The sequence below is a fragment of the Ochotona princeps genome, chromosome 13 (assembly GCF_030435755.1).
Source record: "Ochotona princeps isolate mOchPri1 chromosome 13, mOchPri1.hap1, whole genome shotgun sequence".
NCBI classification, from domain to species: Eukaryota; Metazoa; Chordata; class Mammalia; order Lagomorpha; family Ochotonidae; genus Ochotona; species Ochotona princeps.
Genome location: NC_080844.1, coordinates 5,990,621 through 6,005,529, shown reverse-complemented (window position 1 = coordinate 6,005,529; position 14,909 = coordinate 5,990,621). Strand labels below are relative to the sequence as shown.

The 14,909-nt window shown below is 49.4% G+C and overlaps 1 protein-coding gene across 5 annotated transcripts in view; it reads left to right on the top strand.

The window, feature by feature from the left end:
• WASHC2C (WASH complex subunit 2C) overlaps positions 1–14,909 on the top strand; it is a 57,130-nt gene that overhangs the window by 33,811 nt on the left and 8,410 nt on the right. For 3 of the 5 annotated variants that reach the window (XM_058671108.1, XM_058671107.1, XM_058671111.1), the window contains 8 exons: positions 92–274; positions 6,594–6,725; positions 6,848–6,928; positions 7,209–7,331; positions 8,176–8,238; positions 8,590–8,802; positions 11,767–12,387; positions 13,305–13,482. In XM_058671108.1, coding sequence (XP_058527091.1) covers positions 92–274; positions 6,594–6,725; positions 6,848–6,928; positions 7,209–7,331; positions 8,176–8,238; positions 8,590–8,802; positions 11,767–12,387; positions 13,305–13,482 — 1,594 coding nt within the window. The remainder of the gene's footprint in view (positions 1–91; positions 275–6,593; positions 6,726–6,847; positions 6,929–7,208; positions 7,332–8,175; positions 8,239–8,589; positions 8,803–11,766; positions 12,388–13,304; positions 13,483–14,909) is intronic. The other 2 variants (XM_058671110.1, XM_058671109.1) reach the window with 1 other exon arrangement.

Genomic DNA, 14,909 nt, shown 5'->3' with positions numbered 1-14,909 from the left:
CAGGACCGAGGCACTGGGGCAGCCCCTGCCAGAGGGGGTGGCTTTGTATATGCAGCCATTACTTACATGTTATCATTATTTCCATTTCTAGGAAGCACTTGTGACTGTGCCTACTCAGGACGCGGTCCAACACTCAAGTTTATTTTCTTCATCATCCCCATCAGACAGAGGAACCAAAGGTAGAACCAAGACTGTCTTAAGCTTGTTTGATGAGGAAGAGGATAAACCGGAAGAGCAAAACAACACCCAGGCTCTGCAGAAAGAAGTGGGAAAGGTGAGCTCGAGGCCGCCGGGGTTGGCCCTCTTAGGTGAGGGGAGAGAGGCGTGTTGTGTTGTCTGTACTGTCACGGGAGCCACGGGGTCCCAATGCTTTGGGTCATCTTCCACTGCCCTCCCAGACCACAAGCAGGAAGCTAGATTGGAACAACTGGGCCATGAACCGGCGCCCGTAACGGATCCCGGTACTTAAAAGGGGAGAATTAGCCAGTTAAGCCTTGTTGCCAGGCCCAGCCCAGTATCCTTTATAAGTGTGTTATTAAAAAAAAAAGGAAAAAAAAGGCAGAGTACTGCTAATCCCAATCCACCAAGTGCAGGAGGGACAACACATGGTAACAAATGGGATTCATCCCAGGAGTGCAAGGCCCTGTCAAAAATCTGAAAATGAGTCAATATGGTAAAATGTATCAACTGAATACAAGCGAGGGGAAAAGCACTGGGTCCTCCCAGTGGATGCAGAAGAGCGTTTGGTTGGATCCAAGCCTTTCCTGGCAAAAATGCCCAGCCAATGTATGAGGTGCTCGACATCCATGAAAACCACGGCCAACATCCTGCTTCCTGGTGAGGCACTGAATGGTTCGTGTCCAGGATCTTGGAGCCAGGGATGTACAGTCCTCTGGCCAGTTCTCATGGCCAGAGCCTTGGGCTGAGGGTTCTAGGTGGGGTGGCCAGCCCAGAGAACCAAAGGAAAGCATCCGGATCAGAAAGGATACGGGGAGACTATCTTTGTAATTTGCAGACAGCATAGTCTTAAATACACATTACAGTGTTTCAATAAGTTCATTAAAAAATAGAATTAAAGCTACATTTTGTAATCCAAAATAGTTTAAATCCATGTATGGTGGTTTCACAGTACATAATCTCCATACATGTTTTGAATACTTCCTCCTATGCACGGATTCCATATTTTTTTAATATCAAAATATTTTGGTTTATAGCTGCATGAACTTTTTCTAAAAATATCATTATTTAGCGAGATGGGAGAAAGAGCTACATAAACCAAAGTGTCATGCAAGGCCTATAGTGTGTGAACCAGCAAATGGGAGACTTCGCTTCCTGTCTCTCTCTCTTGCCCTCTGACCTCGCCTTTAAGATGCATTGTTTAAAATAAATCTTTTTTTAAAGCCATCGGGAATCTAGATGATACGTTAGAGCTAATGAAACAGGCCAGTGTTGTGTCACAGCCTGCCAGCATCATGTAAGTACGCCCTTATGTGCACTGGTTCGAGTCCCAGGTACTCTGCTTCTGACCCAACTCCCTGCCTCTGGCTGAGGAGCTCCAGATGGCCTGAGTACGTGCAGCCCTGCACCCACATGGGAGACCTGCATACAGTCCACCTCCTGGCTTACGGCTGGCTGATCCCCAGCTGTTGTGACCACTCAGTTAGTAAACCTGCAAATAGAAAGGCTATCTCTTTGTGTGACTCTGCCTTTCAAATAAAAACTTTTTAAACACCAACGATAACTAAGCAGAGTCAGCAAGATGGCAAACTATGATCAATAAAATCAGTTGCAGTTCTATATACTAAAGTAGCCCCGAAAAGGACAGACTCCTTACAAGTAGACTTTAAAAAGAAGTGTAAAATTTTTTTATACTCAGCACTACAAAATGTTTTTTTTTAAACATGAAAGACCTACAGCTGATACAACACGTTTAATGCTCATGCCCAGAAGCCTTGATGTGCTAATGGCAACATGCCAGACTGGCCTGTAAACTAAACGCAGTCACCATCAGAATTCCAGCCTGCTCCTGGGAGAATCCAGCACGCTACTCCGAAATATGTGGAATTGATGCTGACCCAGAACAGTAATCTTGAAAAGGAGCAATGAAATTTGAGTGCTTAGAACTTCCTTATTACAAGATTTACCTTTAAGATGCAGTGATACTGGCGTGAGGTTGAAATATGTCGGTCAGTGAAGCAGAATTGAGGATCCTGCCTTATCTTCCAATTGGTTTTTGACAAGGGTGCCGAGATACCTCAGTAGGAATAGAACGATCTTCTACATAAACCGTGTCGGACACTAGCAGTCTCAGTCTCCATGCAAGGGAATGACGTGGACCCTCCCCACACAACACTCGGAGATGACGTGGACCCTCCCACACAACACTCGGAGATGACGTGGACCCTCCCCACACACAACACTCGGAGATGACGTGGACCCTCCCCACACAACACTCGGAGATGACGTGGACCCTCCCCACACAACACTCGGAGATGACGTGGACCCTCCCCACACAACACTCGGAGATGACGTGGACCCTCCCACACAACACTCGGAGATGACGTGGACCCTCCCCACACAACACTCGGAGATGACGTGGACCCTCCCCACACAACACTCGGAGATGACGTGGACCCTCCCACACAACACTCGGAGATGACGTGGACCCTCCCCACACAACACTCGGAGTGGATCATGCATCCGTGTCGAACAACTAAACCCATAGAGAACCTGGAAAGTAACAGCCAAGTCAACCATCATGACCTCGGATCAGACAGTTTTCTGCTTCTTTTTTTTTAAGATCTAGTTTATTTTTATTGGAAAGTCAGATATACAGAGAGGAGAGACAAGAGAGGAAGATCTTCCCTCAGTTGATTTACTCCCCAAGCAGCCGCAACTGCTGGAGCTGAGCTGATTCGAAGCCAGGTGCCAGGAGCTTCTTCAAAGTCTCCCACATGAGTGCAGGGTCCTAGGGCTTTGGACCATCCTCAACTGCATTTCCAGGCCACAAGCAGGGAGCTGGATGGGAAGCAGGGCCGCTGGGATTAGAACCGGTGCCCATATGGGATCTCGGTGCGTTCAAGGCAAGGACTTTAGCTGCTTGGCCACTGCACCAGACCTCTAGGTAAAGCCTTCTTAGATACCACGCCAAAAGAACCAGTTCCTGAGGAATAGCCAGCTCACCTGAAGCTCAGTAAAATGAAAAAGTCTGGCCAGGCATCTGATGCAGCGGTTGACACAGCACTTGGCATAAGTCAGAGTGACTGAGTTTGAATTCAGACTCCGCTCCCAGCTCCAGCTCCTGGCTGACGCACACCCCGGGAGGCGGCAGAGGACAACTGCGGCATGTGGGCCCTGCTGCCCCTGTGGGGAGACCTGGAAGGAGTTCAGGGTTCCTGGCCTTGGTATGCCCAGCCTTTGGTTAGTGAACCAGCGGATGAAAGGTCTTTGTGTTAGTCCGCCATTACCCTGCCTTTCCAATAAACAGATGAGTCTTCCAGAACAAAACAAAATGAGGTAGAGAAGCTACAGATTGTCAGTCCTTTTTGTATGTCACTGAAGGTGTGGTGTATACTTATTTCTATGTGTTATTTTTTATTATATTAGAAGTACCACTTTATTTTTAAATAGGAGCAGTACACAGTGAGTATGAGTAATTTGCTGTGGTTTCTCCCAGTATGTTTAAAAAAATTATTTGGAAGATAAATAAGAGGGGCTTGGTGCAATAATCTAGTGGCTAAGTTCTTGCCTTGCATCCACCAGGATCCCAGCTGCTCCACTTCCCATCTAGCTTGCTTGTTGTGGCCTGGGAAGGCAGTGGAGGAAGGACCAAAGCCTTGGGCCCCTGCACCCACATGGGAGACCTGGAAGACGCTCCTGGCTCCTGGCTTTGGGGCTTTGGATTAGTTCGCTTCCGGCTATTGCAGCCTTTGGGGAATGAACCAATAGATGGAAGATCTCTTTGTATCTCTGCTCTGTATATCTGCCTTTCCAATTTAAAAAATGGCAATTTAACTTAATTTTAAAAAAATAAATAAAGCAAGAGCGGGAGGGAATACGGGTGCCAGGGAGGAACCTCCATTTCTGATAAAATAGATTTATCCCCTGGAACACTCCCCAAATGGTTAAAATGACTAGGACTGAACCCGGCTGAAGCCAGGAGCCAGGAACTCCCATCGGGGCCGCCCATGAGGTGGCCAGGGCCCAAATACTTGGGCTGTCCTCAGCTGCTTTCTTTCTTTCTTTCTTTCTTTTTTTTTGAAAGATTTATTATTACTGGAAAGCCGGATATGCAGAGAGGAGGAGAGACAGAGAGGAAGATCTTCCATCCGATGTTTCACTCCCCAAGTGAGCCGCAACGGGCCAGTGCGCGCCAATCTGATGCAGGGAACCAGGAACCTCTTGCGGGTCTCCCAGGCGGGTGCAGGGTCCCAAGGCTTTGGGCCGTCCTCAACTGCTTTCCCAGGCCACAAGTAGGGAGCTGGATGGGAAGTGGAGCTTCCGGGATTAGAACCGGTGCCCATATGGGATCCTGGGGCGTTCAAGGCGAGGACTTTAGCCACTAGGCCACGCCGCCGGGCCCAGCTGCTTTCTTTTTTTTTTTTTTTTTTTAAAGATTTATTTATTTTTATTACAAAGTCAGATATACAGAGAGGAGGAGAGACAGAGAGGAAGATCTTCCATCCCATGATTCACTCCCCAAGTGAGCCGCAATGGGCCGGTGCTGTGCCGATCCGAAGCCGGGAACCAGGAACCTCTTCCAGGTCTCCCACGCGGTGCAGGGTCCCAAAGTCTTGGGCCGTCCTCGACTGCTTTCCCAGGCCACAAGCAGGGAGCTGGATGGGAAGTGGAGCTGCTGGGATTAGAACCGGCTTCCATACGGGATCCCAGGCGCACTCAAGGCGAGGACTTTAGCCACTAGGCCACGCCACTGGGCCCCCAGCTGCTTTCTTATAAAAAAAAAGATTTGTTTATTTTTATTTGAAAGGAAAATACATAAAGGAGAGAAATAGAAAGATCTTCCATCTACTGATTCACTTTCTAATTGGCAGCATTGTTGGAGTCAAGCTGATCTGAAGCCAGGAGCCAGGAATTTCTTCCTGGTCTCCCATGTGGCTGCAGGGGCCCAAGTCCTTGGGCCATCTTCTGCTGCTTTCTCAGGCCATTAAGGAGGGAGCTGGATTGAAACTGCAGCAGCGGAGACACAAACCAGCACCCATTCGGTTTGCTGGCACTTGAAGGTGGGGGATTAACTTGTTGAGCTACCACACCAGCCCCATGAGGACCTTAGTTGCTGAATCAAGCTGGTTTTTATGAATTAACAATAGTAATGGTTACTTATTAGTTAACTAGTGATGTGATTAGCAGAAGTAGAGATTTTTGTTTTGTTTTGGGGTTTTCTTACTGGTTTTAACCTGTGGTTGTGGCCCTAAAGAAGAAATAGAAATGCATTGTAGCATGTCAGACCTGGAACGCTATGTTTTCTTTTAAAGATCTACAGGGGTGGCGGGGAGGGTCTTCCATCTGTTGTTTTACTACCCTAATGGCTACCCAAATGACTACCCCAGGACTGAACCAGGCTGAATCCAGGAACCTGAAACTCCATCTGGGTCTCCCACATGCGCACCAGGCCCAAGAACTTGAGCTATCTTCTACTGCTTTCACAGGTTCATCAGCAGGCATTTGCACTGGTGCCCTTATGGAGTGCCAGCATGATAGGCAGCAGCTTAACTCACTGCACCACAATTCTGGACCCAAGCATTATGTTTTCAGACCTAGTAATGTTATAGGAATGTTCATAACTGTTCTAGCAAACAAATAACCATTTAGGTTCTGAAAGTAGCAGGATAAAAGTGGTAGAAGCGTGTGAGGGCTGGCGCCATGCGCACCTGTGCCACATCTTTGGACTAAGATGCTCACTGTTGGGACTACACACTTGGTCACTTCTTGTAGTATCTAGGATTAAATCAGTTACTCCTCTTACCTCTAAGAATGCGATGGACAGAGTTTCTTTCTTTTTTTCTTCCTTCCTTTCTTTCTTTTTTAATTAAATAAATTGAAAGACAGATAACCTTCTATGTACTGATTCACTCCATAAATACCTGTAGCACCAGAGTTGGACCAAAGCGTAGAGCCGAAGAATTCAGTCTGTCTCTCCCATGTGAGTGTCAAGCCATCACCTGCTGCCTCTCAGGATACTTTGGCTGAAGCTAGAACTGGGAGTGGAACTGGAACTTGAACCCAGGCATTCTGCTAAGGAATTCAGCGGGGTCTTAATTGCTCTGCCACATGCACCCCAACCCATTTCATGTTTTGTTTTTATCCCCACAGTGTTCTCGTGGAGCACATGGCTTTTTTTTTTTTATTAATAACATGTGCACTAAGAACACAAAATGGTATTTCTGAATCATGTGTATTCTTAACTACTACAGCATTCTGATGTGTGAGTGTGTCTTGCGCTTGGTGGTGGCCAGCCTCTTGCCAGTGTCAATCTACGGGGATACCCTCACTGTGCCCATCTCTGCGTGAGGGTCATAGCCTGGCCACAGGTGTTTGCACGTCTCCTCCCACATGACCATCCTTGTTTTCCTCAGGGTCTTGACGCCAAAATCCGTCCCAAGAGCACAGGTGTCTTCCAGGATGAAGAACTGCTTTTCAGCCACAAACTCCAAAAGGACAACGACCCGGATGTTGACCTTTTTGCTGGCACCACGAAGAAATCCAAGGTGAGTTCTGGCTCCAGATGGCTTGCCGTGTTCTGGCTTTGTCGCGTTAGATCCCGCCGCGGCAGCTCACCTCACTCTCTTGTAGTTTTGTAAACACTGAATCTGGGTGTTGTGTCTTGCAGTCCTTAGAGCCTCGCACTGGGAGCCTGTTTGGAGACGATGAAGATGATGATCTTTTCAGCTCTGCCAAGTCCCCTCCTCTGGTAATGGCTTTTTGTCGAGTGTCCAGTTAAGAAGTTAAGGAAAATCTTGAGGGACTGGGCAGGCACGCTTAAATGGATGGCAGCCCCTACGTGGGAATCTAATGTTCCCTAGCTCACACTGAAAAGTGATGTGTGTGAGTTGGTGGCTCAGTACTCAGCCTTTCATATGCCCAGGCTTCAGATCTGGGTTTCTGCCAGGGTTGTATGGCTCTCCCCCTGCCCCAACCAGGCGTTACTGCTTGACAGTGTCTTGGAACTGACATTCGTTTTTCTTTTGAAGGTACCAGAAAAAAAGAAGGTCGTGAAAAAAGACCAGTCTGTTTCCTCTGGGAAGAACCAAAATTACCCCGACTCCACTCCAGGAAGCAAGGAAAGCAGCCTGTGGACCCTGGAAACCCCTCAGGTTGGGACCGACTTCCCGGGATTTGCAGACTCCCGCTGCTTACAGCCCTGGACGGTGGCCATTGCGCTGTCAGAGCTAGCTCTCAGAATTCAGGCGCGAACAGCAGCTAAGGCTGCCCGCCCTTTCCCTGGGATGTGATTTGGCATTTTTTTTTTACAGCCACTCATTTTGGTTCCCCCTTCCCTCTGTCTACTGGGGGACTCCCTGTAGTCACCTCAGTTCATCACATAATCACGACTTGCTGATGCTAGGCAACATCAGCTTCCAAGATGGAGCTATGGTAGGGTGAAGGATCTGCTTTCCACTCCAGCCACCCTGCCTCTGCCTTGGGACGCCCTGAGAGTAGAGTTCAGCCTCACTTCTGTCCCACTGGTTGCTTGCTCCCCAGGGTGCCTCTTCTGAGGCCCCTGCCCTTAGATCTCCCTCCCCAGCCACCTTCCCAAACCCCCTGAGCTGCACCCGAGAAGAGGCAAGGCTCGAGCGTGTGTCCAGCATGCCCGACTGTGTCCCTGGCTGCCTCACGGAGGCTCTGAATGCAGGCACCTGTACCTGCACATCTCGCTGGCCCTTCCCAGGACTCAGATCCTTTTGCTTTGGAAAAGAACGTGTCAGGCTGTGCTCCCTGATACTTGCAGTGTTGCTCGGGCATGGGTCATGGTGCCAGCTGCCCTGGCTTCGATCCCCCAGCAGGGTGCAACAGGTGAATCTCAGCGGTCTTCTGACCATTTCTGCCAGTGGGGTCCTTGCTATATTGTGGATTATTTACATGCCTTAAGTGTCATCCAAGAGGCAGGTTGCTTTCTGCTTCCCCACCGGATGTTTAACTGAGTGTAATCTCACACAGGACTCCGCAGGTCCCGCTGCATTTAAAACCAAAGAGCCATCCACTCGCATCGGGAAAATACAAGTAATTATAACCCATCTGGAATCTTCATTGCCTGCCTTAGGGCACCTGTGAACTCTTGTGGGTTTTTGTTTTGTTAGCTGCTGCCCAGTCTTTTCTCATCCTCTGGGCCCCACTCCTGCGCACTTCCCACCTCATTGTGGCTTCTCTTGCTTTGTGCCTCTCACATCTTCCTCTGGGCTCCATGGTGGGCACTTGGCTGGAACCTTCTGTACTAGTTCCGAGTCTTGATCAGGTGACTTCCTCTGTTCTCCTCTCGTCTCGTACATCGTGCGTGTGTGTGATGGTGTGTAGCAGTACGGATGACAGGCTGCTATTAAAGAGTAGCTCCAGACTTTGCTTTTGTCTCTCCAGGCACATCTAGCAGTTAACCCCGCAGCCTTGCTGCCTGGAGCGGCTCCACAGATTCCTGGAGTGAAGTCTGTTCTGCCAGAATTGGCATTCTCAGGATTGGAAGCTGCCAGAAGCCGCAGGTTGGAGCATGTGAGCCCGGATGCTGGGAGTGGAGAGGTTGGTGTGAGTTTCGATTTCCCAGCCCAGGCAGACACCTTACACAGTGCAAACAAGGTGAGGAACCATCTTGGCATGGATTCTGCTTTTTTTTTTTTAATCCAAAGCAAGATACATATTTTTCTTTCTTCTTTCTTTCTTTCTTTGTTTCTAGATTTCTAGATTTGTTTCTTTCTTTCTGGATTTCTGGATTTCTTTCTAGATTTCTTTATTTAGGGGCCGGTGCTGTGATTCAGTAGCAAGACTTTGCATGCAAGCACCAGCTTCCTTTATGGTTCATGTCCTGGCTGTTCCACTTCTGATCAGCTCTGAGCTTATGGCCTGGGAAAGCATCAGAAGATGGCTCAAGTTCTTGGGCCTCTGCATCCATGTGGGAGACCCAGAAAAAGCTCCTGGGTTCTGGAATACCTCAGCTCTGACCATCACAGCCATTTAGAGAGTGACCCGGTGGATGAAGGAGCCATTGCAGCCATTTAGGGAGTGAACTAGTGGATGAAGGAGCCATTGCAGCCATTTAGGGAGTGACCCGGTGGATGAAGGAGCCATTGCAGCCATTTAGCGAGTGACCCGGTGGATGAAGGAGCCATTGCAGCCATTTAGGGAGTGACCCGGTGGATGAAGGAGCCATTGCAGCCATTTAGGGAGTGACCCGGTGGATGAAGGAGCCATTGCAGCCATTTAGGGAGTGAACTAGTGGATGAAGGGTCTCCCTTTTTGCCTCTCCTTTCTTTTTATGTTTGTATCTGTCTGTAAATCTGCCTTTCAAATAAAAATAAATAAGTCATTAACAATATTTCTATATTTATCTATTTTCTATTTATTGGGAAGGTAGAGTGAGAGAGAGAGAGAGAGATCTTCCATTGATTGGTTCAGTTCCCAAATGGCTGCAACAGCCAGGGCTGGGCCAAGCCAAAGCAGGCTGGGAGCCTGGAACTCTCACCTGGGTCTGCTGTGTGAGTGGCAGGTGCCAGGAGCATTAGCAAAAGTGAAACAGAACAGCTGGGACTTGAACAGGTGCTCCCGTATGGGGTACTGGCTTTGCAGGGGGTGGCTTGACCTGCACCCCAATTCTTGGCCCGCCCTTCCTTCTGCTTGCTTTGCTTACTTTCTCTCTAAGATGTATTTTTTATTTGAAAGGCTGATTTACAGAGATAAGGAAAGACAGAGAGGGAAAGATCTTCCATGTGCTGATTCACTCTCCAGCCGACTGCAAGGGATGAAGCTGAGCCAGTCTGAAGCCAGGAGCTTCTTCCAGGTCTCCCATCTTTAGGCCATCTTCCAGTGTTTTCCAGTGCCTAAGCGGGGAGCTGCATCAGAGGTGGAGCAGTTTAGGACATGAACCAGCATCCCATACCCAGCACTTGAAGGAGGCGCACCTGCTCATCACTTCTTTTGTTGCTCTTCTAATTCCCTCCAGCTACGTAATTTTGCATCTGCCTTTCACTGCCTGCATTCATCCCTGGTGGCCCTTGCAGTAGTCTCAGTGAAGTCCTGCCTGCCTGTGCTGGCGTCCGCCACCTCTGGCTCCTCCTGCATTGCCATCCACAGAGCCCCTAGCCATGGAGCAGAGCAGACCACCCTCCTGACCTCCCCGCCTAGAAAACATTCCAGCTGTCAGGTGGGATGTGTCAGCGCAGGCCTCCAGCTTTCCCCCCATCACCTCACATGGACAGCCTGAACTTTAGGAGCCCCAGGCCTGCCCTTCAATGCAGACCCCTGCTCTACTGACCTCCAGAAAGGCCCTTCCCTGCCTTACCATTCCACCTGCCCCCATGTCCTCGGCTCCCTTCTCTAAGTCACATATAGCAGAATCTGCTTGGCACACGCTGCACTGTTTGAGGTGTCCCTTTCATTTTAGTTCTCTTTATTCTGTCCAATCTCCCTTTTCCAGAAAGTCTTAACTGATCCCCTGGTAAATGACAGGACCCAGCATGGCCTAACCCTGCCAACTGCCGCTTTCATTTCAGCTGTTTCCAAACTTGTTGCTTCAGTACAAAGTGAAACATCCTTCCCTCTGGTACAGTTGGTGTTCATTTTGTCTTTGGAAAGTTTCAGTTGGCTACTTGCTCAAATGAATGAGATTTTCATGAAGCTGATCACGATCACCTACTTTGTCTTAAGTAGCTATGCCTTCTCAAAACCACATGATATATATTTTGTAATAATTGCAACTGCTGTGTGATGTTTGAGTAAATCATGTTTTGAGTCTGTACTAAAGGTGATGCTTTCTAAGCCGTGTTATTTACTTGAAATACTTGACATGTGGTTTTAACACTGGTTGACTTGAAGCCAACTTAGGTTGGTATAGGTTACCTCTCTTTTTTGTCTAGTGTCTCCCTGCTCTTGCAGCCTGAATTTAGACTAGCTCTCAATCAGGTTAGTACTGAGAACACCCTGGTTCATTCTTGTTTGGAAGAATACCTACATTTAAAATGAGGAAATAGGGGTCAGAGTTATGACACTGTGGGTTAAGGCACCTCTCGGCATCCTGTTATAAACACTGGATCCAGTCCTGGCTGCTCCACTTCTGATCCAGCTCCCTACTGATGTGCCTGGGAGAGCAGCAAAGATGGCCTGAGTCTTTAGGCTCCTGTCACCTATGTCAGAGACCTAGATGAAATTCCAAGCTGTTGTAGTCATTGGGGAGTGAACCAACAAAAGGAAGATACCTCTTCCTTTCTGTCTCAAGCTCTGCCCTCCAAATAAATAAATTAGTATTTTAAAAATAAATTGAAAAGGAAAGAGTAGATGCTAAGGAGGAAAGTGGAAGACTGAGCACCAAAAACAGTCTCTTGTGTCAAAGTGACTTGAAACTGCCCTTACGAGAAGTTTTGATTGACGTTCCGACAGGCACCAAGCTCCAGGAACGATCTCGAAGTCGCCTCTTGGCCTTGGAGAGTCTCTCGCTGGAGGGAAACCAGCTCACATTAGAACACATGTCTGCTATGTTGCTCTTCTTCACTTCCGTTTGTTTTCAGATGAACATGTGGTTTGGTTTGGTTTTGTTCTTTGTCATTGCAGGGCCGGGTCAAAGTGAGAGCGAAGCGCAGGCCGCAGACCCGAGCTGCCAGGCGACGGGCTGCTCAGGAGTCCAGTGAGGCCGAGGACACGAGTGTGCCCAGGGGACCCACTGCACAAGTGGCAGATGGTGCCGTCTTGCCCAGTGGCTGGCAGCCATGGCACCGAGCAACCCATGGAGAAGATGGCTCTGGAGAGCCCCTGGCTGCTGCCTCTCCAGCTTGGGAAGGCAGGCCAGGGCCCGGGGCAGACAAAAGCCCCTTTGCCAAGTCTCTGGGCCAGCCCAGCGGTGAGGCTGATCTCTTTGATTCTGAAGACATCTTCACCCAGGGCCCTGAAACTCAGTCCATGGAGAGGACAAGGGCCAAGGCCAAAGCAGCAGAGAGCCCAGGCCAGCTGGCAGGGGCAAGGAAGGAGAGCGCCCCCCTGTTCCCTCCTCCAGGCGACGCCGGCAGCGATGATGATCTCTTCCAGCCCGTGAAGTCCAAACCAGCCAAGAAAGCAGCTCCCTTCCCTCTCCTAGAAGACGAGGATGATCTGTTTGCAGACCAGAAAGGCAAGAAGCATGCTTCAAAATCCAGCGGCCATCAGGATGTCCTGCCAAAGACACAAGATATTTTCGAGGTAAGAAGGTCAGGGCATGTTTGTGCTGCTTCTGTGTTCAGAAAACTACCTCATTGGCCCTTTGGAACCCTGGGTCGCCTTAAGCTTGTCTCACACGTGCCCAGCATTGATCTGCTTACCAGTTCTGAGTATGTTCTCTCACTAAGAGCTCTGAAGTTTACTCCGAGTGCTTCGGTTTGTTTTTCTCGCAGGGTGGCTCTTGGTCATAGTCACTGAAAACAGCGCTGGAGCTTCAGAGTTGTGTTTTGTCATTTCTAGCTGTGGTCTGAGGTCAGGATCCTGGCACGCCACCCTCACAGAGAGGAAGGGCCTGGGCCAGGGTCATGCACAATGAAGTGAAATGACGTTTGTTCCGGTGCATGGAGATCTGAAATCCATGACTAGGCTTTTCAGACCGTGCTTTCTTTTCATATGAACACTTTGAGGTTGTCTTGTAGAGAGCTGCCTCACTTGGATGTTAAACTTCTGGTTCTGGCAGGAGAGGCCTGGCTGGAACCATCAACTCCAGGCAGGCATTGTTGGGAATTTGCAGGAAAGATGCTGCAGACACAGGGTACATTGGAACAGGGGCTCCCCGCACACCTAAAAGAGGGATGAAAATGGATGCAAACAGGCAGCAGATAACCAAGATGTTTTCAGATAGCACCAAGTGCCATGAAGATGTGGGATGGAGGATGTTCTTCAGGTGGGATTGCTAGAGGGGCCTCATCAAGCAGCTGGTGTTGGAGCGGAAGCAGGAGAGCTGTCGGGCCTGGCAGATGGCCGCGTTGTGATCGCTGTGATGGGAGGAGTGCATGCGGGCAGAGGGCAGGCTGCAAGGCTGTTCTCAAAGGGCAAGCAATTTGCATACACAGCCTGGGGAAGTATTTCAGTTACAATGAGATTTTAACTTGTTTTTGTTTGTTTGATCTACCAAGGATGATATATTTGCTACAGAAGCAACTAAACCATTACAAAAAACAAAAGAGAAGGAAAGAACATTAGAGTCCAACTTATTTGATGATAACATTGATATCTTTGCTGACCTGACCGTAAAACCGAAAGAAAAGCCCAGAAAGAAAGTGGAAGCTAAGTCCATCTTTGATGATGACATGGGTAAGTGTGCATTAGAGAAACGTTGGGTATTTTTCCTGCCATCTTCATGCTGCCTCTTTGCTAGAAAAGGTGCCCTGGCCGGTTTCCTTTGTTTTTGTCATGCAGCCTTGAGTTTGGATGGAGATGGGTGAGCACATGGGATCCTCATTTTGGTGAAGTACCAAGGAACATGAGGTTGCCCAGAATTAGGCCTTCCAGGATAACTGAACTTACAGCTTAGTGCACTCTGCCAGGCTCGTGTAACACTGAGGTAGTAGGGGACTGCTCAGAAGTTACTCTGTGGGCTACTACAGTCTGAGGGTACTGTGTCGGGGCTGAGACAGCTGCCTGAGTCCAGCTGTGTCTGCAGAGCATGGGCAAGGTGCAGGCAGCAGTCTGAGGGTGCTGCCTCAGGGCTGAGGCAGCTGCCTGAGTCCAGCTGTGCCCACAGAGCCTGGACAGGGTGCAGGTAGCAGTCTGAGGGTGCTGCCTCAGGGCTGAGGCAGCTGCCTGACTCCAGCTGTGCCCACAGAGCCTGGACAGGGTGCAGGTAGCAGTCTGAGGGTGCTGCCTCAGGGCTGAGGCAGCTGCCTGAGTCCAGCTGTGCCCACAGAGCATGGACAGGGTGCAGGAGGGGCACAGGACTGCCTGGAAGGGAGCTGCTGACACAGCATTCACCTCACTGACCCCTGAGTACAACTGAATACAGTTGTCTTCCCTCCATGGCACAGCTCGATTTGTGGGTTGGGGCATGTGGCCCACCCACCTTCCTGACCTGGAGGTTGGCTTGGGGTTGACATGGAGTCCTGCCTTTCTGTAACCTGTGTGCTTCTCTCCACCTGCTTTCTAGTGCACAGGAGCAGGGACTTTGTCTATTTCTGAAAAATTAGGTGTGCTTAGCTGTAGCAGGTTCATACAGCAGAGAAAATGTCACAGGTGAACAGCAATCCTTGAGGGTAATGGACCCTAACAGTTGGGTGTGCGGCCCGCAGGCATGGTGACGTGAGTGGATGCGCCTGTAGGTGTAGCCCCACATGCTCTGCTTCCTCAGGGCTGCCCCTCACTCACTCCAACCAGACCTTACGTTTCAACCCTTTTCTTACAATAGAGGCACAATTGATCTCTTGGCTGCTTCCTGCCGAGTTGGGGCTTTGAGGGGAGGGGAGTAACTGGCCCACCAGGGATGGGGAGGGCTATGGGCAACCGTCAGGAGAAGAAATGGGGAGGAGTAGGGGTGTAGCACCATTCATTGATGGCCACACGAGTGACCTTTGCATGTGTGAATGGATGAAGCTGAGGAAACAGGGTGCAAACATGAGGAAAAGGCATATAACAAAACAGAACTCCCAACACTGGAGCCAACCAAGCATACAGGGAAGACCACCACCATTCGATGGGAAGGGGGAAGTTGAGTGTATTTGCTTCTTAATTCTTTCCAGAATCATCGG